This window comes from Talpa occidentalis, unplaced genomic scaffold, assembly GCF_014898055.3.
Source record: "Talpa occidentalis isolate TD23 unplaced genomic scaffold, MPIMG_talOcc4v2.1 talOcc4.10, whole genome shotgun sequence".
Taxonomy (NCBI): domain Eukaryota; kingdom Metazoa; phylum Chordata; class Mammalia; order Eulipotyphla; family Talpidae; genus Talpa; species Talpa occidentalis.
In genome coordinates this window covers 70,158,631-70,180,581 of record NW_023600993.1, presented here as the reverse complement: position 1 = coordinate 70,180,581, position 21,951 = coordinate 70,158,631, and the positions used below count along the sequence as shown (strand labels likewise).

At 38.8% G+C, this 21,951-nt stretch overlaps 2 protein-coding genes across 5 annotated transcripts in view; one reads left to right on the top strand and one right to left on the bottom strand.

Moving 5' to 3' along the window:
* Nucleotides 1–327: 327 nt before the first annotated feature.
* Nucleotides 328–17,394, bottom strand: CRNKL1 (crooked neck pre-mRNA splicing factor 1). Its single transcript, XM_037493933.2, has 14 exons — nt 17,178–17,394; nt 15,786–15,938; nt 14,586–14,677; nt 13,312–13,470; nt 12,708–12,874; nt 10,979–11,157; nt 9,676–9,846; nt 8,806–8,997; nt 7,970–8,029; nt 7,245–7,325; nt 5,640–5,879; nt 4,217–4,318; nt 3,533–3,781; nt 328–2,620 (listed from the first exon to the last, which is right to left on the bottom strand). The coding sequence occupies exons 1-14, from the start codon at nt 17,226–17,228 to the stop codon at nt 2,453–2,455; spliced, it is 2,064 nt and encodes a 687-aa protein (XP_037349830.1). The 5' UTR covers nt 17,229–17,394; the 3' UTR covers nt 328–2,452.
* Nucleotides 17,395–17,420: 26 nt separating this feature from the next.
* CFAP61 (cilia and flagella associated protein 61) overlaps nt 17,421–21,951 on the top strand; it is a 278,265-nt gene continuing 273,734 nt past the window's right edge. For 2 of the 4 annotated variants that reach the window (XM_054695993.1, XM_037493943.2), the window contains exon 1: nt 17,421–17,491. The gene's annotated coding sequence lies outside the window, so the exon portion shown is untranslated. The other 2 variants (XM_054695984.1, XM_054695990.1) reach the window with 2 other exon arrangements.

Here is a 21,951-nt window from a genome sequence, read left to right as displayed (position 1 = left end):
TTTAAAGGAGAAAACCTGGGCCTCCCTGGTGGCGCAGTGGTTGAGCGCTGGGTTGCAAAGCTGCCCGCGGCCTCTGCGGCGCCAGTTCAATCCCCGGCTGCTCCCCGGCCACCGGAGGAGGGTCCCACATGGCGCGCAGACCTCTCCTGCCGCCCGCTGCTCCCCTCAGCAGTGTACTTCGGTCCTTCTGCCTGCTCTGCTCCCTGCTCTGGCTCTGGTGAATTCTCTCACCCTCCCGTGCTTCTGACTGTACCCAGTGCATGTATAAACAAAACAAACAAACCAACAAATAACATGCCTCTATTAAAAAAAAAAAAAAAAAAGAGAAACCTAATTTCCAAATAAAGGCCTTATAACTGGATCATAGCCCAACCACATATTTTCACATGCAGTTTCATCACCTGTAGTATCTGAAAAATCAGTACGTAAACATAGTATATGAAAAAAAAATGCACAGAAATGATTATTAAAAGTTTTACTTTTAAAAGTACTTATTTTGGTGGAATTGACGGTAAGAAATGAATCCTTATGTTCTGCCAAGAGAGAATAACCTTCCTTCATGCATTTCATACTGGCATTTGCCAGAAAGTTTGTTTTTTTCCCCCAGAAAGTGTTATTAAGTTTTACATTGCGATCATGATCACTGATTTCTTTTTTCTTATGCATTTATGCAACATAGACAAGTAATTCTAAAGACCTGTAAGAGTAGTAACGTAATAGCATTTTGACCCATTTTCATCATATCCTTTACTGTGCATACTAAGACAAAGGACTTAAAATCACAAGTGCTCCTTTTGCTGACTAGATATACCTAGAACTAAACAAACCTATTTGTCACTCCACTAGCTAACATTGTTCCGGTGACTAAAGCAGTGAGGCTGAAAACAGGTTTACCGTTGATCCTAATAATTCTTTTTTTTCCTGCTCTTTGATGCTATAATTTTTAAGATAAAATTTAGTAACACTGACTAGCTTTTAATTCCTTTGGGTGAATAACTCTTGCAAACTTAGTATGTTTGCCCAATTAAACCTGCAAATAATGAATTCTCCAGTTGTCATAAGTGAAAAAAATCTTGAAGATTCCATTTTAGTCAGATAGCTTAGGCTCTGAACAAAAGAAAAAGCAGGCTTGAAAAATATAGGCCAGGTTAAATGACACGATCAGATCAGTTAAGACTTTTTTTGCTTGAGAATGTGAGCAATGTATCACCAAAGACATCATCCTTGTGCTACTTTTAAGTTTGATTATTTAGCATGAACATCTTAGGTGTTTTCCACATGTTCTAAACCAAGTTTTTTTTTTTTTGTTTCTCAGGCTTTTATTGAGCTTTTACATGCAGTGCGGCAACCAGGTACAAGGGTTAAGTTGTTTTTAATAAGGGTAAGTTTTATGTGTCAGTTGTTAGGGGTAGGTACTTTCTACTGCAGTGTACTGGGAGATGTTTATTGGTATTGAGACAAAGGATTCCTTACCCATTATGTTTGGGAAACATACCAGTATTGTTTCTGGTCATTTGTAATGTAGAGTAACACATCATACCCTCGGAGAAACCTAACTATAAAGATTTATGACTAAGAATGCCTAACTAATCTAGGTTTCCCAAATTTATTTGAGCATGGATATCATTTTTCACAACGTGTATTAACGATTCTCTAAACAAGACATACAGAACTCAACCAGTTTGAGAAACTAATGATTATAGCATAAATGAAATTGAACTGAAATGTCTTTGGTAAAAAATACTTTGTTCAGTAATATAGTAACTCAATTATTTTCCAATTAATGTCTTCAAAAATAATAATAAATGACAACTATTAAGGAGGTAAGGATATGTAGAAATTAATCCAAGCACATTTAATTCTATAATGAATAAGAAAGTTGCTGGGAAAATTTTACTGAGCAATTACTATGTGCCAGGTATATTCCTTTTATCATTTAATCTTCAAAATGAGTTGGCAATATGTGATTCAATACAGGAATGAATAAACTGAAAATAAAGGTTACATTATATCGCTAAGTGGCTGAGAAGGGAATGGAACTCAAGTCAGTGTGACTGAAGACATGAAAAAGTTACAGGTCTCAAATACATAAAATACAAAGACAAGCATGAGAAAGTATACTTAAAAGTTACTACAGACTGTAACTTCAAAACTTTTAGAAAAGGTTCTTCAAAAGTCAGCAGTTCCATCTAAAATAGACAAAATTAATTCATTTCCTAGTGCATGTTATGGACAAAAAATTGTTTGGACTCATAAAAAAGTCCAGCAGTTTAGAAAATTCCCTTACTTGCAATTCCCATCCCAAACTCACCCAAGAGCATGTAAAAGTAATTTGAAAAGTAGTTTCCAAAAGTCCAATCAATTCATTAGTGGTGAAATATACAAAAACTTAAGAGTCACAGGAATTCCAAACTATTTATAAAAATAAAAACATTTATCAATATGAACAAGATCAAGATTCACTCTCATCAATGTCCTTATCTGCATCTTGCTCAGCAGCCTCCTTTTCCTGTTGCTGTTTCTTCCAAAGTTTGGCCATGGCCAGGAGTTTGAGGTTGGGTTGGTTGGCAGCATCTTCTGGAAAGATGTAATCATAGTATTCTTCCCAGCCTGCATCAGACTGCAGAAAAAGAATAAATAATTAAAAGATAAGTTAACAAGTGGCTGAATAAACACTGCAGTGTTTATTATTATTTAAAGTAGGGAATTGTTCACTGGGAAAGCCAGAGTTCCAATTCAACTTATCTTCATTTTACAAAACAACATCAAGGTCTACTACAGAAAGAACAAGAGCTAGACATTGAAGACTGGAGTAAATAAGCTACTGGATTGGTGTTGCTGCAATTATTCAGTGAGAGCTAAAACCCTGATGGAAAAAAAATTCTAACAGTCACATAATAAGCACAGCTCCTTTAGAGTCAACCAAGATAATATCTGGTATCTTCCACTCCATCATGCAATCTTATATTTTAAGACTGTAAATTTTTAAAGATTCACTTAATATTACCCAGTAGTGAAAGCCACAAATTTGTGTATTATTCTGACTGACTTCCTGTACATCCCTACCTTCAATTAGTCATTAATATCACTTACTAAATATACTCTAATTCCAACTTCCATCACCACTTGCTTTGCTTACAAAAGGCCCCCCAACAGGTCCTCCTCTAATCTGTGCTCCTCTTTTCCCTCTGCAGGAGAAGCTAGGCAACTGGTCATTTAATGCATTAGAGCCTTAAAGCCTAAGAACCCTTCTCTGAACTGGCTCCTACCTAAAAGCTGTCATATTTTCCCCCATGCTGACCTTCCTGCTTAAAGCTCCCGGAGGTCCTGGACTCAACCCCCTCCCATTCTCCACCTCTGAGTGATCATACACCTGTTCTGTGTTGCCATTGTAGCCAGAATGTCTCCCACTTGAGGCTGCTCACTCCCATTCTCAGATTGCACAGATGCCAATTACAAATGCAAATTTCAAAGTTGGACATATTTCTGCTTATTTGACATGCAATGCCCAGTTCCAGGTCTCAGTTCTTACCCCATCATCAGCCTGAACCTTTCTCCTCTTTTTGACTTTCTCTGGCATGAGTTTGTCGACTCTCTCCTTATCTGATACTGTTCCAAATTCATCTTCAAAACTTCGCCAAGATTCTAGCAGCATAAGTCTCTCTTCCTTTTCTTCACAGTTTCTCATAGTTTTGTTAGCCTCTTCGTAAATTTGTCTACATTTAGTCAAACTTCCTTCTTTCCCGGAAGACAACTCGAACTGAGCAAAACTGATCCATACCTTTAAGTGAAATTATAGAATCAAATTAATCCTGTCACCCAGAGACAATAATAATAAAGCTAGTTTCTTGTTAATGACATCTGAACATACAGATTTGTTCTTCACTAGCATTCCAAAGAATATACCATACTGACTATATATATAATTTAATAGCAATTTTGAAGCAGTCTGCTTCTATATTCAACTAGGTGTTGGAAATATTAAAATTTTTAAAAGAGCAACATTTATTCAAGCCTGTGACATCCAAGTCAACCACTCACAGTATAAACACTGACTTGGCATAAATGTAACATTCCTAAGTCCTCTGAGACAGGGTCTCTTTAAAAGCAAGGAAGTCATTTAAAATACAAATTTAAAAATCACTTATAGAAATAGTTTCTTCCTCAAGACTGCTGATTCAAGCAAAATTAAAGAAAGTATCAAAGCACAGGATACCTTGACATGTTGCGTCCGCTGAAGCAATCGTCGATAAAGATTTCGTGTTCTTTCAGTTTCTTCCTGTTCAATTTCAAAATCAATATATGATTTCCAAAGAACCTAAGAAAGATAATGTAATAGGTCAGTCTTGACATTAATAAAGTATCATATCCCTATTCCAACCTAAGACATTCAGGAACCTAGGACTTTTATTAACAGTTGTAAGGACAGATGCATGTGGATAACATATAATATGGGCATTTACAAGCTAGGCAAAACTTGGTTAAAATTCTAGGTTGTGAGATAAAGGGCCCTAAATTCAATTTTTAGCATTTTTTAAATGTTGAACTTATCAAGAACTGAGGAACTTGCCAACTCTCCATGGCACTGTCATGATCCTGCTACATGCAACTAAACTTGCAGGTAGAAAATAGCCTAGATTAGCCAGAATATGTAAATTTCTTTATATTTGAATTCAAATAAAGCATTCAGTGAACAGCTGCCTTCCTGCTAGGTATAGCTTGTGAGGGCACAAGATTGAGAAAGACGTGGCTGGATGACTGGGAGCTGGCTGGCAGACTATGAAGGGGCTGAGGCTGACTCATGAAACCAGCAATACATAAACCCCTGTCTTAATGCACTGGGTGGGGTTCACGCCCTTACACACAGAGTCATATTACTTTAAGATTAGCCAAGTGGCCGGGAGAATCCATAGGCTCCCAAGATTCAAATTGGTGCCTGAGCTGTGGTTTGGTGCCACCTTGTGGCTCAGGTTTAATCCTACCGAAGGATGAATGTGGGTCCTGTGGCAGGTTGGAATTTGCAGGGCAGTGGCAGCTTCCATCTCCCTTATTCTCCAGATGGGGTTGCCTGCTGTCTGTTTCCTTACCTGGCCTCTGCTGTCCAGTCCCTCCTCACCGCTTTAGTCTTCTAATTGAGAAAGGGTGGGGAATGAGCCTCTCTGGTGGCTTAGGGGTTAAGTCTTAGTGCTGTCACCCCATGGCTTGAGTTCGATCCTCAGTCAAAGAGCTAACCCACATGGCGCCGTAGACTCTCCTGTCTCGTCCACTTCTCCCCTTAGCAGATTTCAGTAAAAATCCGCCTGTTCTGCTCCCCACACTCTCAGGTGAATCCTCTCACCCCACTGCACCTCTGGCCTACGTCCCAGTGCTTCTGCACAAAAAGAAAAAAAATGAAAAAAACAGAAAGGGAGGGGAGCCAGTCACCTAACCCATTATATCCCAGTTCATCCTGGGTATCATAAGGAGGTTTTGCTGTGCTCTGACTAGAGGGTACTTCCCCTTACCTTCCTATCCCCCAAACAGAATCTAAGTCCTAATCTGAGTGGATAAAACTGTAATTTAGTTAGATACTTCAATACTCTAAAAGATGGTCACCTAAAGGAATATTAGGTAAGTGTCTGAACAAATTACACTCTCACCTCTGGCATGTCTAAGCGTGGCTGACTGATGGCTAACTCGTAAATTGCCCGGGCTCTTTCAATATCGCCAAGTATAGTCTCTAGTTCTGCAAATTTAATCCAAGAAGTACAATTTTCAGGTCCAAATTCCAGGAACTTCTCATAAAGCTTCCGGCATCTGTCAAATTCTCGAAGCTGTAGTTCCAATTCTATGTAACCTTTAAATAACTTGTTCTTCGGACATTTGCCTATCGAAGTTCCCTGAAAAATAAAATGACCAAACCATTGACATATCAGTGGTTTCCACTTGTGCAGACTTCATCGACCTGTCCTAAAAGCTGTTCTCTGAGCAAGAACCATGTAGAGTTAACACGGCAATCTATTCTTGCCCTCTGGTATTACATGTTGAAGCTGATTCCTTACAGAAAGTGAAAGGAACCTCAAAGCCACCAGCTGTTGAGAGGGCCTGTACCCACTGGCGTCTATTCAGGAAGAGACAGTGTTCCAAAATGTTTGGATTTTACTCAGTTTCCCAGGATATCCTTGGAGATATAAATGTCAGATATTTAAACCTTCCAGTAAGTAAAAACATAATCAAAGAATGGAAGTTGCCCACAGCCTGGCTGAGACTAGCTTATCAGAAAGCTAACTACTCAAATATAATACAGACATACCATGCTTTATTGAGCTTTGCAGATAACTGCAGTTTTTACAATTGGAAGATTTGTGGCAACCCTGTATTGCCATTTTCCCAGTACCATACATTCACTTTGTTTCTCTGCTCTATTTTATATACATTGTTTTTTTAAATATAATGCTACTACACACTCTAAACAAACTACAGAATCTAGTGTAAACATAACTTTTCTATGCACTGGGAAACCAAAATAACCTTACAACTCACTTTATTGTGGTGGTCTGGACTAGAATCTGCATTACTCTGAGGTATGCCTGTATTTGATCCTATTAAATTTTAGAACAATTAGTAAGAGGGAAGTGCATTCAATACACCAAAAATTTACAAAGGATCAGATTACTAAACTAAAGAACTGATCTAAGATGGAATTCTATCTAAAACCAGATCTTTTTAGTCTGACCGAAGAGCTGGTAACTACGGGTAAATTTTGAATGTTAAAACAGAATGTTAGTTTGTCCTAGCTGATAAAAATAATTTAAGTGTTATTACCCAATTTTTCCCCAAAGATCATGTGTTTCATAATGTGTTTCATGTGTTTATAATGTGTTATGAAAGCATGATATTTCTGTTTCTTTCTTAGGAGGAATTATTTAGAAGGAAAAAAAAAACCCTTAAAACTGGGGGCCTCCCTGGTGGCTCAAGGGGTTAAGTCTCACACTATGAAGCTATCCACAGCCACTGCAGCACAAGTTCAATCCCCGGCCAGACAGCTGACCCACATGGTTGCAGCAGACCTCTCCTATCTCCCCCGCTGCTCCCCTCAGCAGTGTATTTCAGTCAATCTGCCTGTTCTGCTCTCCACTCTGTCTCTGGTAAATCCTCACACCCTCTGCACCTCTGGCCTGTACCCCAGTTCTTGTATGCATAAATAAATCAATCTTAAAAAAAAAAAAAGCTTAATCACACATCTTGACTCTTTCTTTACTTACCAAAGCTCTTCTGGCAAATGGTAAATTTTTCTGTCTTATTTCAAATTGTGCATACAGTAACCACATTTTGGCAAATGTGAACTAGAAAACAAAAGCACAAAATATCTAGCTTAAGGAACTCATTTCCATGAAACTGAATTGTTAAATTTCAGTGAACAAAAGACCACTGGCAATAAGATGTCCCTAAATTTTCAGAGCTAGGATGGATAAAAGCAACTATGATATAGAATATTTACTGTAATGCACAGGCCTACAACCCCTGCTACACCTTTATTCTAGAAGGTAACACGGTCAGCATTTCTATTAGTTTCTGATGTTAGGAAATGTGGCAAAGATAATGTCTCAATTACTTTCAGAAAATGCGTATTTGGCATGCATGGGTACATCCACTCAAATACTGTAGTCAACAAATACTATTTGTTGTTGCCAGCACATGCTGTGTCTTCTCTAGATGTGGGTCTTCCTCATTCCAATGATCCACCCTCCTCTGAAATTCTACATGTAGTATTCTACCTGTATTATTCATTTGGCACTAAATACAGGCTAACCTTTCAACTAGACTGAAGCTGCTTTCAGAGGCAAAGAGTGTATCTTGTTTTTATTCATTTTTTCCATGGTGCTTAGCACAGAGAAATAGTCAATCAATTATTATTTCACTGAATTTCACAAGTAACAGAAGCAGAATTTTGATATGTTTAGAACAGAACACTTAAGATTAAATGTACCTTTTTGTGAGGGATTAGTTCCAAAGATGCTTGATATACCTGTCTTGTTCTTTCGGGATCCTGTAACAGAATAAGTTTTCACAAAATATTGGAGTTTGTTTCTAGTAATGATATTTTTCTAGCAACAGTAACTATATTTTTACTAATACTAGTAGAAATATACATCCCAACAATGAATGTATTTTCCCAGTATTTCTACCAGTAACTATATTTTTATTAATACTAGTAGAAATAGACATCCCAACAATGAAAATATTTTCCCAAGTTGCTATTTTCAAACCCTGATTCCATTTATGATCAAAAGTGAACTACCTTTTTTGGCCATCGAACTTTGTTTTAAGAATCATTAACAATATAGCCATCAAACTGAGAGCTTCTCTGTAGGAAAGCTTTTTGCCTGACAGCAGAAGGAAAGAAAGATGTTTTATAATTCCAGACGAACAGCAGAAAGTTAATTCCTTCCTGTTAACTTATATATGACCAATTTCTGAAAGTTTCACTTCATCTTTACAAAAAGCAAAAATACACAATTTAGCTATGATCCCTGTTCATGAGAACACCCAGGGAACTCTGTATTTAAAGGACGGGATAGTTCATTTTCAAGTACCAAGTGATACCTTGTGTTTCAAAGTTTACAAAATAAAACATTTCACCTGTGCCCACAAAAGGTCTCTAGAGTTTAAAATGTTGTAGACATCAACTATAACTATGGCTGAAGAGAGGTCTCTAAGAATTTAAAACTAAATTTCTTTGTTTTAAGAACTGTATATATTCGTTAATCCTCCCAATAGGGTGAGAAACCCATAACAGCTAACAGGTAATTCCATTTTTTTTACCTTTGCCTCCAATTCTTCATAGAGTGCATAGTTGACCCACAGGTAGATGTAGCGCTTCCAGTGTCTCTTCTCTGGGATGGGCGGAACATTGGCAATGGCTCTTTCATAGACTTCTCTCACAGTTTCTGCTTCTGCGTCACTTTCCACCAAGCGCAAGTAATCAAACCATGCATCATAATTGTGTGGGTTAGCCTAGAAAACAACTGGTTTTATAAATAAAATCAAAATCTCTTAAAAGCTACACTTGTTAGGCTATGTGAGCTGAAAGAAGGCAGCAGAGTGTCTTTCCATATTTTGGCAACTTTTTCTAGATTTTACGCTTAGAGATACCATTTCTGAGATTTCACAAAAAGAATGCTGAGCACAGACTGTGAGGCCGGTGTCCCATAGCAAAGCCCCTTTCACCTACGACCACCACTCCCAAGATAATTACTCAACAGACGCCTATTTTATAGACATACTTGCTTAGAATTAACTACAAATCATTAATATCTTTCCTTTAAGTAGTTATGCTAAAAGGTGATTGGTATTTGGATCAATCTCTGACTCTTCCCTCTTCATTCAAATATGAGCTCAAGTGGATCTCAGATTTCTTTTGCTGAAGTTTTATCTATAGTACATGATCAGTAATCTACAAATTGGCTTTTAACATGTTGAGTAGCAGTGCAAATTCAGGTGTGTGTTTGCCTTTTCTATCAGCCTGGCTTATTCCTACCTATCTGGAATAACTACCAATTTATTGCAGACACACCATCAACAGTATAATTGCTACTAACCCTAAGCTGCTGCTATTTATTCATTTTACTGTAGCCAGGATTGGCTGGCACATCTCAACTAGCTGTAGGCTTAAGGCTCTACACCAGCACTTGCCTTTACTTCTTCTTCATACTGGAATCTCCTTTTGCTCACGATGATGTCTTCAATACCCCGTCTATCACCAAATTTCTTCTCAAAGATGGTATAATTTTTAAAGAGTTCTTGGGCTTCTTGTTTTGAAATTTTATCCAAGGCATATTTGTAGATTACTCGTACCCTTTCAAACTAAAAGCAGACAGAATGATTATCTTCTAAAACATGATATTCTCATTCTAGTTCTGGGATTATGCTATAAAACATTCCTTGTAAGCTAGATTTTAAGGACTCAAAATGTACAAAATAACATTTTTCTTCTCCCCTTTGTAAAGAGTATTTTAGTCAAGATGGACTAACACCCTCCTTGGAGCTCCACACATATTATTATTACCTAATTTTGCTAATTGAGGGCATCTGCGCATCTCAAACTGAACAGGTCTAAAACTGGGCCCCTGATTCTCCCCACAGATCCTGGGTCTTTCCCACTCTTAATAAGCAACACCTCCCTCTCCTTGCTCAAGCCCAAATTCCCAGCAGTCCTCCTTGAGTCCTCTCTTTTCCTCATTCCTCACATTCACTGCTTCAAGTTCTGCTATTTCTACCTCTTCAACACAGCCCTTCACTTTCCCTATCCCCGCTGCCAATCCATTTTCATTTTTTTTCCTGGACCATTCCAAAGTCTGCTTTCTACTTTTGCCAGCACACATCTCCCCCTGTAATCTCCATGAATTAGCTGGAGGAACTATAAATTATAAATTATATCTATATCACTCTGCTTCTTCAAACACTTGAATACTTCCCATTAGCCTTGGAAGAGAATTTGAAGTCCCTATTAAGATAGGTGCAGACCCTGCATTTGGATTCTAGTTTATCTCAAGTCTGTATTATTTAAGCTACTTTAAGGAATTAATTTCCAAATATAATATGGAAGAAAAGAACTGATGAATTTGTGAGAACTCCTTATTTCAAATTCTGTTCTCTATTCTGAAAGCTCTGCACTTGTTTCCTAGGCTTATTATTTGTAAAGCCTTTTGATCAGGATACCAAATGACTCTCAGCTTAGAGACAATAGTCTCATTCTAGATATGAGGACTTAATTTTCAAGAAAAGCACAACAAAATCAAGAGAGTTAGAACACAACCTATAATCACTCAGTTCCCAATCTGCAGCATAGCCACAAATGTATACCTTGAGAAGAATGCTTTTATAATTTGTAAATATTTTCTACAAGGACAAGACAATGGAAATGAACTCAATGTGCACAAGAAGTAATCTTCTCTAAGCTGTTTTGCAGATAACTAAGTTCTTTAAGCTTTCTTACCTCTTTCTGATTTTCTTCAAATTTGGCAAAGGCAACATAGAGGTGTTCATCCATATGTTCCTCTCCAAAGAATTCGACAGCTCTCTCATAAACTTTCCGTGCATGAGCAAAATAACCATGTTTTTCTTCAAAGCGGGCATACTTGATCCAGTTCTTAACATCAGGGTGCACGAGAACAAGTGCAGAGGGAATTAAGGAAACGCCAGGCAAGACAATACTGGTTTCTTAAAATAAAACAAACCAAAACCCAAACCTCCAACAATGTAAACTACTACTTTAGTTGTGATTAAAAATGCATAAACCATGAGCTCTGTGGAGGAGGCCGTGTCTTGTTCATCTCTTATTCCAGTGCTGGAACTAGAATTTAGTACTATAGTAGTAGATACAAAGAAGAGTTTGGGGTCATAAAAATGCTAAAACTGGGACTCCCCACTGGCACAGTGGGTTGAGCACAGCACTGTGAAGCTGTCTGCAGCTTTTGTAGTGCCAGTTCGATTCCTGATTCCCACATGGCATGGCAGACCTCGCCTGTCTCGCCCACTGCTCCCCTCAGCAGTATACTTCGGTCCTTCTGCCTGTTCCTCTCCCTGCTCTGTCTCTGGTGAATTCTCTTACTCTCCTGCGCCTGTGGCTTGTACCCCAGTGCTTGTATAAATAAATAAATCTTTTTTAAAAAATGCTAAAACTCTATTTATTAGCCATGTGTTCCTAGAAAAGTCATTTAATCTTCCTAAATCTCAGTTTTACTATATTTAAATGAAGAAAAATAAACCATGCACTAGGCTTAATGGATAACTTAAGCATATATAGCTCACACAGGTTATAATCATAAATCCAAAAAAACAACTAATCCTGGTAGGTTCTATTTTCTGTATGTTATAAAACAGAAAACAAGGTTCAAAAGTGTGAAATGACTTGGCTGAGGCAGCCCCATAGAAAGGTGATAGAGAAGGGATTCAAAACCCATCCCACTGGCCCCAGAGTTGGAGCTTCTTGAACTACATTGCACTATTCCCACAAGTCTCCACCCCGTATGCAAGCAGAGGCAAGGCAGACTGTTCCTTGTTTGTCCTCAGCTGGGACCATATACTGGGGACTCCAATTTTTTATCATTCTGCTCGCTTGTCTGTGAATAACCACAAACATGGCACAAATACTGATTTGGGGGTTATAAGTACATTTTAGCAAGTAGGATTCAAATATGGACATAGTGAATAATAAGACTAGACTACTTCAGTTGCTAAAGTTCCATGTTATCATCTAATTTTCACAATCAGCTCACAGTAGTAATTTTTAATCTCAAAAACTGAGTATGCCAAGGCCCAAGGTTCACAGGAGTGAAATGACTCAGGGTTACATGGCTATGGCTAGTAAACAGTAAACCTTTGGATGGATCCAGAAACAGTGTGAATCACCAACACAAACCCGAGAAGAGCAGAAATGGCTACAACAGTCAGAGCTTTAGTATATTATTTCCACATGGCACCAGAGCATTAGGGCCAAACATAAAGAAGTTCAGTCTCACTAAGAGAGACTCAAACAATTACCCAAACTATAAACTTTTATTCTAACTGAATTCCCCAGAAAATGCGTAGCTTGTGGAGCAGATGAAACATGTATCCTTGACTTCTCGGGAAACATTAATGTGTCCTGACCATGACTACACTGCCTTAGAAGGCGCAGCACCTGGAACCACAATGGAACCATGCAGACTTTGTCCAAAGGATATATCGTTCATAAATGGTGCGGGCCCGATCCACCTCCTTGTATCTCAGCTCGAAGTTGATGTAGGAATGCCAGGCTTGCTCCTCAGGCTGCCATTCCATCCAGCGCTCAAACACTTGACGGGCACCGGCAATGTTTCCCAGCATCTCCTCCATGTACGTGTACTTGTACCTTTAACATAATCACCCAGAAATATCTGGCATTGTCAAACAGACTGAAGGGAGAAATGATCCTTGGCAATTTCTTATTCTAACTTTGGTATAGGGCTTTTAGGGCTTTTTCTTCTCTAAAGGTTAAACCAACCGTATTTTCTAATTAAAATATAAATGTAAAAAGGAAGAACATTGGTAAAAAAAGATTTCCTTCTTAAAAACTACTTTGGTCAATGAAAAGTTTCTTATTAATAAAAAACTGCAATCAAAGCTTTAGTTACAATTACATAGCTAATAAATTTAATACAACGGGATATTAAAATGTATATGTTTAAAATAAAAGTAGGGTTGAAAATTAAGTGTATGTAATCATTACAACTCTGAATAAAATAATACACAAAAATGTGAACTTTTCTAGTCTACAAAAAGGTGGGAGTTATTATATCAGAAACTTACCAGAACTGGTTGACTCGTGGTAGGGTAGTTATGGCCCGGTCCCAGATATTTCGGGCATGGTTGACCTGGCGATTCTTCATTTCCATTTCTGCATATTTCAGCCAAAGTGTAATATTTCGATAGTCTACATCTAAGGCACGCTCGTATATGGATCGAGCCCTTAAGAAGCAAGATTTGGAGGGCATCAGAAGTAGTACACACAACACACATAACAACTATTTCACACCACTTACAAGCGCCCTGTTTTTTTTATAGGTGTCAATCAAGAACCAGGGTCTACGCATAAAAATGTATGGAGATAGGGCCTCCCCGGTGGCGCAGTGGTTGAGCGCTGGGTTGCGAAGCTGCTCGTAGCCTCTGCAGCGCCAGTTCGATCCCCGGCTGCTCCCCGGCCACCGGAGGAGGGACCCACATGGCGCGCAGACCTCTCCTGCCGCCCGCTGCTCCCCTCAGCAGTGTACTTCGGTCCTTCTGCCTGCTCTGCTCCCCGCTCTGGCTCTGGTGAATTCTCTCACCCTCCCGCACTTCTGTCTGTACCCAGTGCTTGTATAAATAAATAAATAAATCTTAAAAAAAAAAAAAAAAAAAAAGTATGGAGATATAAAGTATGGAGATAAAAAAAGTATAGCGATATAATGATGCTCTCAGGAGAATCACAAAGACTTAAGAGTAAGACAAACATTTATGTAATTATAATGCAATGTGATAAATGTTATATTCAAATTCTGCACAAGGAAGTAAAGGGGAAGAAATAAATATTGGTGGAAAAGGCTAAGCAACAGAAAACAAACTCCAGAATTGAGAATTGAGGAAAATTCTAAACTAAGCTCTCCAAGGTGGGCAGGATGGGGTGCCATTTTAGGCCAAGAGAACAGCTAGGTGTCACAGTGAGGAGACATGATATGGTTTAGGGAGTGGACAAATATATAGGGACAGCCAGGGTAGGGGGTATGCAGAAAGGCTGGGCAACAGGGCCAGGTGATGCTTTTTAACTGGTCATTAGTTTTCAGTGTCATAATTTTTATCTTAGAAAATCCTAATGTAGAGAAAGCAGTTGACACTGTACTTCTATGACTGTAAAGTGTGCTAGAGCTGAGGGCCACCTATAGAGCCTATGCTGCTGCTGCTGCCAAGACTAGCCTACCAGAGTGCCCCTGAAGCTCCACAAAGGAACCCTAAGAACCCATATAACGAACTTGGAAAGTTACTAACTCAGACACACTCTTACATTAACTTATGGCATCTTTATACACAAAACTATACAGCAATTTTACCTTTGAATCTCCTTTAAGCTCTCTTCCCATTGTGCGTATTTTATCCAGTTACTAATCACAGTCCTGTTTTTTCTTATGTTATCTTCAAAAGTCTGAAGGAAAGCAAAAAAGGTCACATTAAAAGGCAAAATAACCAAAAATGATATCATCCTTTGTCTATTTATCTTGTACTAAAAAGTTTATTCATTTTCTTATGATTTAAGCGATGACATCCTAGACTCTTTAAGAAGTAAGAATCCCATTAAAGGCTGAGGTCTCAGGTTTCTCTAAAATTTCACATGCAGATAAAGAGAACTTCAGATATAAAGAATTACTAGCAGAACTGTGGATAACTTCTCCCTATCGCCCATGACAGCTGATACTTTACTATATGCTATTTGTTCCTAATAAGAAAATGTTTAACAAAGTTCTCTAATATCCCAGAATTTCATACATAACTCAATGAGGATAACTAATAAGTACATACAAGAGGATTAGCAGTTTAAAATAATCCCACATTCTTGGATGAAGAGGTCAGATCAAATCCCCAAGACATCTCTGGGGTCTTCCCCAGGTCTTAACTTAGCACAGAAGATTGTTCAGAGAGAAGTATTAATGAAAGTATTGCTAAGCTCCCCCTCTTCCAGCTATGAGTTCTTCCACCTGTTAATTTGTCACCCATCTTTGACTCAGCACCAGAAATTATGTCTCAGGTGTATTTAACTTCTTTGTACTTTATTTATTTATTTATTTATTACGGTGTATTTATTTATGCATATGAGAACTGGAGTATAGGCCAGGGGTGTGGGGAGGTGAGAGGATTCACCAGATACAGAGTGGGGAACAGAACAGGCAGATTGAGTGAAATACACTGCTGAGGGGAGCAGCGGGCAAGAGAGGAGGGGTCTGCTGCTCCATGTGGGTAGCTCCCTGGCAGTGGTTGTGGACAGCTTCATAGGTTGCATCTTAACCCCTTGCGCCATCAGGGAGGCCCAACTTCTTTGTACTTTAAAACAGATAACTCACAGTATACTTTATAAGTTCAGCAAAATGCAGTTTATGGTAACCAGAAGTTATATTATTCAGGTGGCTGGAAACACTAACCTCTTCTTATCTCACAGTCTCTCCAACCAATGTGGAACTCATCAAGGTCTGACCTAAAAATTCTTAACAATATTAACAGATTGAAAGATATACAATGAAAGACACATATTGACTGACCTTCCTTTTCCTTAGTTTGTAATCATTTAACTCTTCTTCATCTGTGATCTTCTGTTGTGGTGGAGGTGGAAGAAGCTCAAGTTCTCTTTCTTTAGCTTCTCTTAAAAGTTGTTCGGCAGTTATCTGTACCTCAGCTGGGGCTTTGTTTTTTACCTTTTAAGACAGAAGAAATTCTACTTTTAGTACTCTTCACACAAGATTTAAGAAACAATTTTTAGGATGTGACTTTTATAAGTCTTACTACAAGATACCCACTTATAAGAAAATTTTATTTTCTTAAATCAATGTTGATTTTTGTACAGTATTTGATTTCTCCTGTCAGGTGTAGTCCCTGTAGTTCTCCCATTGAGGTAATACCCACCATCACCATAGCCCCTTGTGCTCCTCCCTCCCCTGCTCTGCCCTCTCCCTCCCTATTCTCTGCTTTTTGCCTCAAATCTATGGTCAGCTTGCAAGTTTCAACTTTTTTTCCTGACTCTTTGTTCAGTTTTCCTATGTTCTACCTGTAAGTGAAACCATTCATTATTTTTCTTTTTCCTTTTGATTTATCTCACTGAGCATAATCCCTTCTAGCTCCATCCATGGATCCATGGTGCTGCAAATGTTAAGAGTTTTATCTTTTTTGATCAGTGAATAGAAGATAGGACATGTTCCTAATTCTCTATGAAACTAAATAGAAAAAGAGATGTCTAAAACCATAGGAAAAAGCCCCAAGGGACAAGGCAGTAAATTTAGCAAGTTTCCCCTTTAAATTAGTATAACATTGTGGCTACCCAGATAATATTTTCTCTCTCTCTTCCCCACCCACCCTCCAGAACTGAGGCCAGAGGTAGGGGAGGTGCGGGGTGAGCATTCACCAGAGACCGAGTGGGGAGCAGAAGAGGCCGAATGACTGAAATACAACGCTAAGGGGAGCAGCAGGCAAGACAGGAGAGGTCTGCTGCGCCATATGTGGGTTAGCGCCCTGGCCCAGGATCAAACTCAGACTGTAGAAGTGATAGCGCCAAGACTTAACCCTAAGTTCCCCAGGGAGGCCCTCAACTAGAGGTTTTGTTGCTTCAAAGATGTATATCACATCTTATTTAGCTTTACAACCTCTATAGAATTCTTCCGGTTATGCCCCAAGTGGATCATGGAGTCTGACTTTTCAAGGCATTTAAAGTCTAAGACAATACTCAATAATTTTAAGGAGGCTGTAAGCTTCTCCAGGTGCTGGAGCTGTGCTGTCCAAAACAGTAGCCGTGAGACACTTGTAGTAAGCTCAAATTGAGAAGAGCGGTGTCAAAAACAGTGAATTTTTAAGATTTAGTATGAAGAAAAGAGTAAACTACCTCATTACATTTTTTATACTAATGATACGTTAAAACAACAGGCCCCCTCGTTATCGCCTACCTTGGCCACTTTGGGAATCCGCTGCTTCCCGGCCGCGGTGGAGGCCGCCATGTTTGCAAAAGCCGCGTTGCTCAGGAGAACCGTGAGACTCTGGAGCTAAGACCGCGATGTCACGCTCGTCACCGGCGCGGCCGCGCTCCGCGACCTCCGGACCACGCAGAAGTACCGAGCAGGCTACCAGCGAGATCCCGGAACTGGATGAGGAAGTGACCTCCCGCATGCGCAGTAGCGGAGGCAGTGTTTCTGTGGCAACCCGGCAGCGCGTCCTCTGTGGAGCTAGTAGAGGAACCTGGCGTTCTGGAGTTGTGGGTAAGGTGGGTAGCGCTAACCTGCGGCCAGAGACGTGGAGACTAGGTGCAGGGCGTCAGGGGCGCATCTCTAGGGCAGTCTCTGGGACTGGGATGACCGTGCGAGGACGGATGGATCTGTTGCTTCTTGGCGCTCGATGAAGGGGAGACGGAATCACGCTCCGATACCGAGGGGCTCGAGGGCGGGGAAAAGAGGCTAGTTAGAAAACTACCATTCCCAGAATGCCGAGGGGCGAGTTGCTGCACATCTAGGTGGCCCGGCGCCGCTATGCATGCTAGGCTTTGTAGTGTGTGAGTTCCTCTGCCCTTCGTTTCTGGAAAGTTGTACCCAAATGATTAAGACTTGAAATAAAAAATAACAGAAGGTATTTTAAATCCAGATAATAGGAAAAAATTAAAATGGCCAACAGACTACTAGCAAGCCAACAAATCTTAGTCAGATAAACAGATATTTAAAATTTAAATATTTAAAATTTGAGGGTTTTTTTTAGCCTCAATGCCCTTAACTATAAGTAGAAAGACAATGATGTGTATATTATAGCCTTGCAGAGGAAAAAAAAATCTTTGTAAAGTGCTCAGTAAATGCTAGCTGGTCTTAATTTTGAACTATCTTCAAAAACAGAAATATTATGTACAAATTAATATTATGTACAAATTGTTAAAGAGAATTTTAAAAATTAACTTACATTTTTAAGAGCAGTTTTAGGTTCACAACAAAATTGAGTGAAAGGCACAGACAATTCCTATATATTACTTCGCTTTCTTCTACAATGCCCCTTCTTTCTCCTACCCCCCCCCCCCCCGCCAACACATTCTTCTAGCCTCTTCTCTATCACTGGAGTGGTACATTTGTTACAGCGATGAACCAACAGTGACACATCATTATCACCCAAAGTCCATAGTTTACATTAGGTTTCACTCTTGGTATTATAGTCTATGGGATTTGAGAAATAATAAAATGATGAGTATTCAAGTATAGTGTTGTTAGAAAATAGTTTCATTCTCCTAAACATCCTCTGTTCTCTACCCATTCATCCCTCCCTCCCTCCTGTCCCCAGCAGTCACTGATTTGTTTTTTCTGTCTTAATAGTATTACCTTTTTCAGAATGTCATTATCATTGAATCATACAATATCTAGACTTTTCAGATTGACTTTTTTCACTTGGTTATATGCAGTTAAGGTCCATGAATTTTCATGTCTTGATAGCTCACTGGTTAAAAGAATTTTCAGATTTGCAAGTCTCATATGGTATTTGGAAAATAAATTTATGGTTTATGTATGTAGAAATATCACATCTACCTCTGCAGATAGTGCTTTAATAATTTTGTTGTGGTGATTTCCCAAACTGAACTCATTTGTAGCCAGTATAAAAAGATTTGCCCTAACTTCTGTATCATATATATTATTATTTAAATGTTTTTGTGAGCTCTTTTAAAATTTTAAATAAATTGAGATCACTGTGATAAAAGAAGTCATCTAACAAAATAAATAGCTATTAAAGTAAAAGATACTTATGTGATTTCCCTTAAATTTGTAATTATGCATAATTGATTTAACAAAGCTTAAAGTTAAATACCTCTAGTTTCCTCTCAAAGATACAATACCTGCTTTACTTCTGATCACCGTCCTTTCATCTCACAAGTATTTTTTGTCTGATAATTCCTTGTCACTTTCTTGGGCTAATGGATTTAATGTTTCTAGTCCCCTCATTCACCAAGAGACCGACCCCTCCAAATTCCAGGCTGCAAGGAGGCTTTCAGTTTCAGTTCTCTCTCTTTTTTTTTTTTAAAGATTTATTTATTTATTTATTTATTTATTTATTTATTTATTTATTTATTTATTTATTTATACAAGCACTGGGTAGAGTCAGAAGTGCAGGAGGGTGAGAGAATTCACCAGAGCCAGAGTGGGAACAGAACAGGCAGACTGATGAAATACACTGCTGAGAGGAGTAGCGGGCGCCGCAGGAGAGGTCCGTTGCGCCTGTGGGACCCTCGCCGGAGGCAGGGGATCCAGTCTGCGCTGCTGATAGAACTGGCTCTGCAGAGGCTGCAGGCAGCTTGGCAGCCCAGCGCTCAACCACTGGGCCACCAGGGGAGGCCCTCAGTTTTCTTTTTGAATGAGGTCCAGGGTGTGTTATAACTGTGGCCCTCAGGGCTTGTGTCAGATTGGATCACTTCCTGAGCCACTATATGCAAAAAGACATTGCTACCTGAATGTGGGATATCCCTTGTTGGTTCTCATTTTTTTTCCCCCAAGTTCAACTCTCTTATTGTACTTTCCCATTTTATTTATTCAGGATTTTTATATATTTGTGGTTTAAGTGTTTGATACTGTATTTCACAAACTGGATGTCTCTTTATAGTTTTGCTTGTAAGTTAAAACCAAAGCCAGGAAAGACAATACTTATGGCTATCTTTGACAAGAGTCTGGATATTATTAAAGTATATTTCTACACAAAAAAGATAAAGGATAACATTTGCAAATATGAAACTTTGTTGTCTCATTGTAGAAAGCACCCAAATTCACATTCACAGGGACTGTGAAAAATATAATTGTGTATTATTGATAGATGAGCATAATAGCTCAATAGGGAGATCATCATAGGAGGGTATCTCATCTGAAGGTCCCTTTCACTCCAACTCTGGTAGAAGCATTAACAATTATTAAAATCACAGTATGGTTTGGAAGGTGGCGAGCAGAACCTGGCTGACTACCATTTGAGCATTTTTGCTGCATATTAGCTATAAGGCAGTTTGCTTTAAAAGATAAAATAACTGGCTGATAGTGTGGTTTGATGGTTTGTTTCCAACTGATACAGTACTTCCATTTACATATATATAAATCTTAGCCCTATAGTGGTCTATACAGTGATGAGTAGACAAGTGATATTAAAATAGTGGGTGATAACACCTTATGTATATTGACTTGATAGAAAATATGATGATAAAACTTTCTGGCAGTGTGAAGTAAGAGAGTAGAAAGCCAGACTGCATACTAGGAAAGCATCATGGTAGTATTGCCATGAATCTACATAGTTAAATGTTTTCAAATATCTTCTGTTTTCATAATAATGTCTTTTTACTTTTCATTGTTATTTACAAATGTTCCTCTTATTTTACATGATTTTTATCTTTTTTTATCGCATCATTGCCTTCTAGTCAGTTAGTAATATAGTGAAAATGTTTGTGGCAGAAACTGGGTCTCATCACTGATATTGTGATTCCACAGCCCTTGCTCTCGATCATAGACCCATGTGAATCACTTTCTGATAGCTGAACTTTCTCTGTAGTTGTTCTACAAAGTGAGAGTGCCTAGGCAGCTTTGCCACAGCGGAGGTGACAGCTAAACCAGTTTAAAGGAATGTTTATTTATGTCTGCAGAATGTAACAAAAAAAATGTTTGAGCCAGTATTTCCTGTTTGGAGATGCATATAAATACCAAAGTTTTCTTCCTTTGTAAAATGTGGAGGTCTATCATTCTGAGCTCAAAGTCCTACAATGCAGCACCTGGCTCCAGTTAAGACTAGCATGAGCTCCCTAATTCACCATTCTGATACCAAGGCTGCGATACAGTGACCACATAGCACACTTGCGGTAAAGAAGTGATTTCCTAACACCTTGTTCTAGTTAAAGAGAGAATGTCAGACTTTTACTTAGTTCGTGGAAGTTGTTTGCCAGTATTCTGGGCTGCAAAAACATTTAGACTGCTGTGCTGTTTACTTTCCCATTGTAGATTAATAAATTGACATATTTGAGTTTTCCTTTCAGTTTCTGTAAACTTGGACCATCTAGGGCTAGCCCCAAGAACCGAATTTGCTTTGAGAATGCTGATAAAACCATTTTGAAAGCCTACTAAACTAATGGGGCGTGAATTCATCAGGTGAAAGCCACTGTTAGACAAGAATTTCTGGCTACTACTTGTATTGTCCTGACTTCCCCTACATTACCTGCTTTACCTGACACCTTACACTCGTAACTCCTAAAGATTTATAGTTAAGAACAGTCAAGCTACTATTAATCTGAACACCTATAGACTGAGGGCAGGGGACCACTTTCCTGCAAAGCCAGTCCACAGGGCACTTTAACAGAGGAAATGGATGGGGACTGGGCCAGTAGATGCCTGGGGTTCTTTTTCTGACCACACATGTGCCCTGAGGTAAATTACTGCACCTCATGGGCCTCACCTACTGGGCCTCAGTTTCCTCTGCTGATAAAGGAGAAGCTTGGTCCAGTGCTGACTTAGGACCCTGTGATAATCAAGTTCTTTGATACTTTGACAAAATGAAAATTATGCAAGTTTATATCTAAATAACAATAACAGAAAGTGAAATGATAGAATGTCATGTTTTGAAAGAAAATCATCATACTGTATAATTTCATTTATTAATGTTCAGAAATTACAAAAATCATCAATGTGATAGAGGAAAAAAGTGGTTTTCTTTTGGAGGGACAAAGGACTGGGC

Bases quoted from the DNA above. Each gene is read 5' to 3' on its own strand.
- CRNKL1 (XM_037493933.2), bottom strand. From the start codon at position 17,228: ATGGCGGCCTCCACCGCGGCCGGGAAGCAGCGGATTCCCAAAGTGGCC. The intron at 14,678-15,785 runs GTCAGTCAATAT...GCTTTCCTTCAG, and splicing joins ACAAACTAAGGAAAAGGAAG to ACTTTTGAAGATAACATAAG. The intron at 12,875-13,311 runs GTAAGTTTCTGA...ATTATGTTAAAG, and splicing joins CCACGAGTCAACCAGTTCTG to GTACAAGTACACGTACATGG.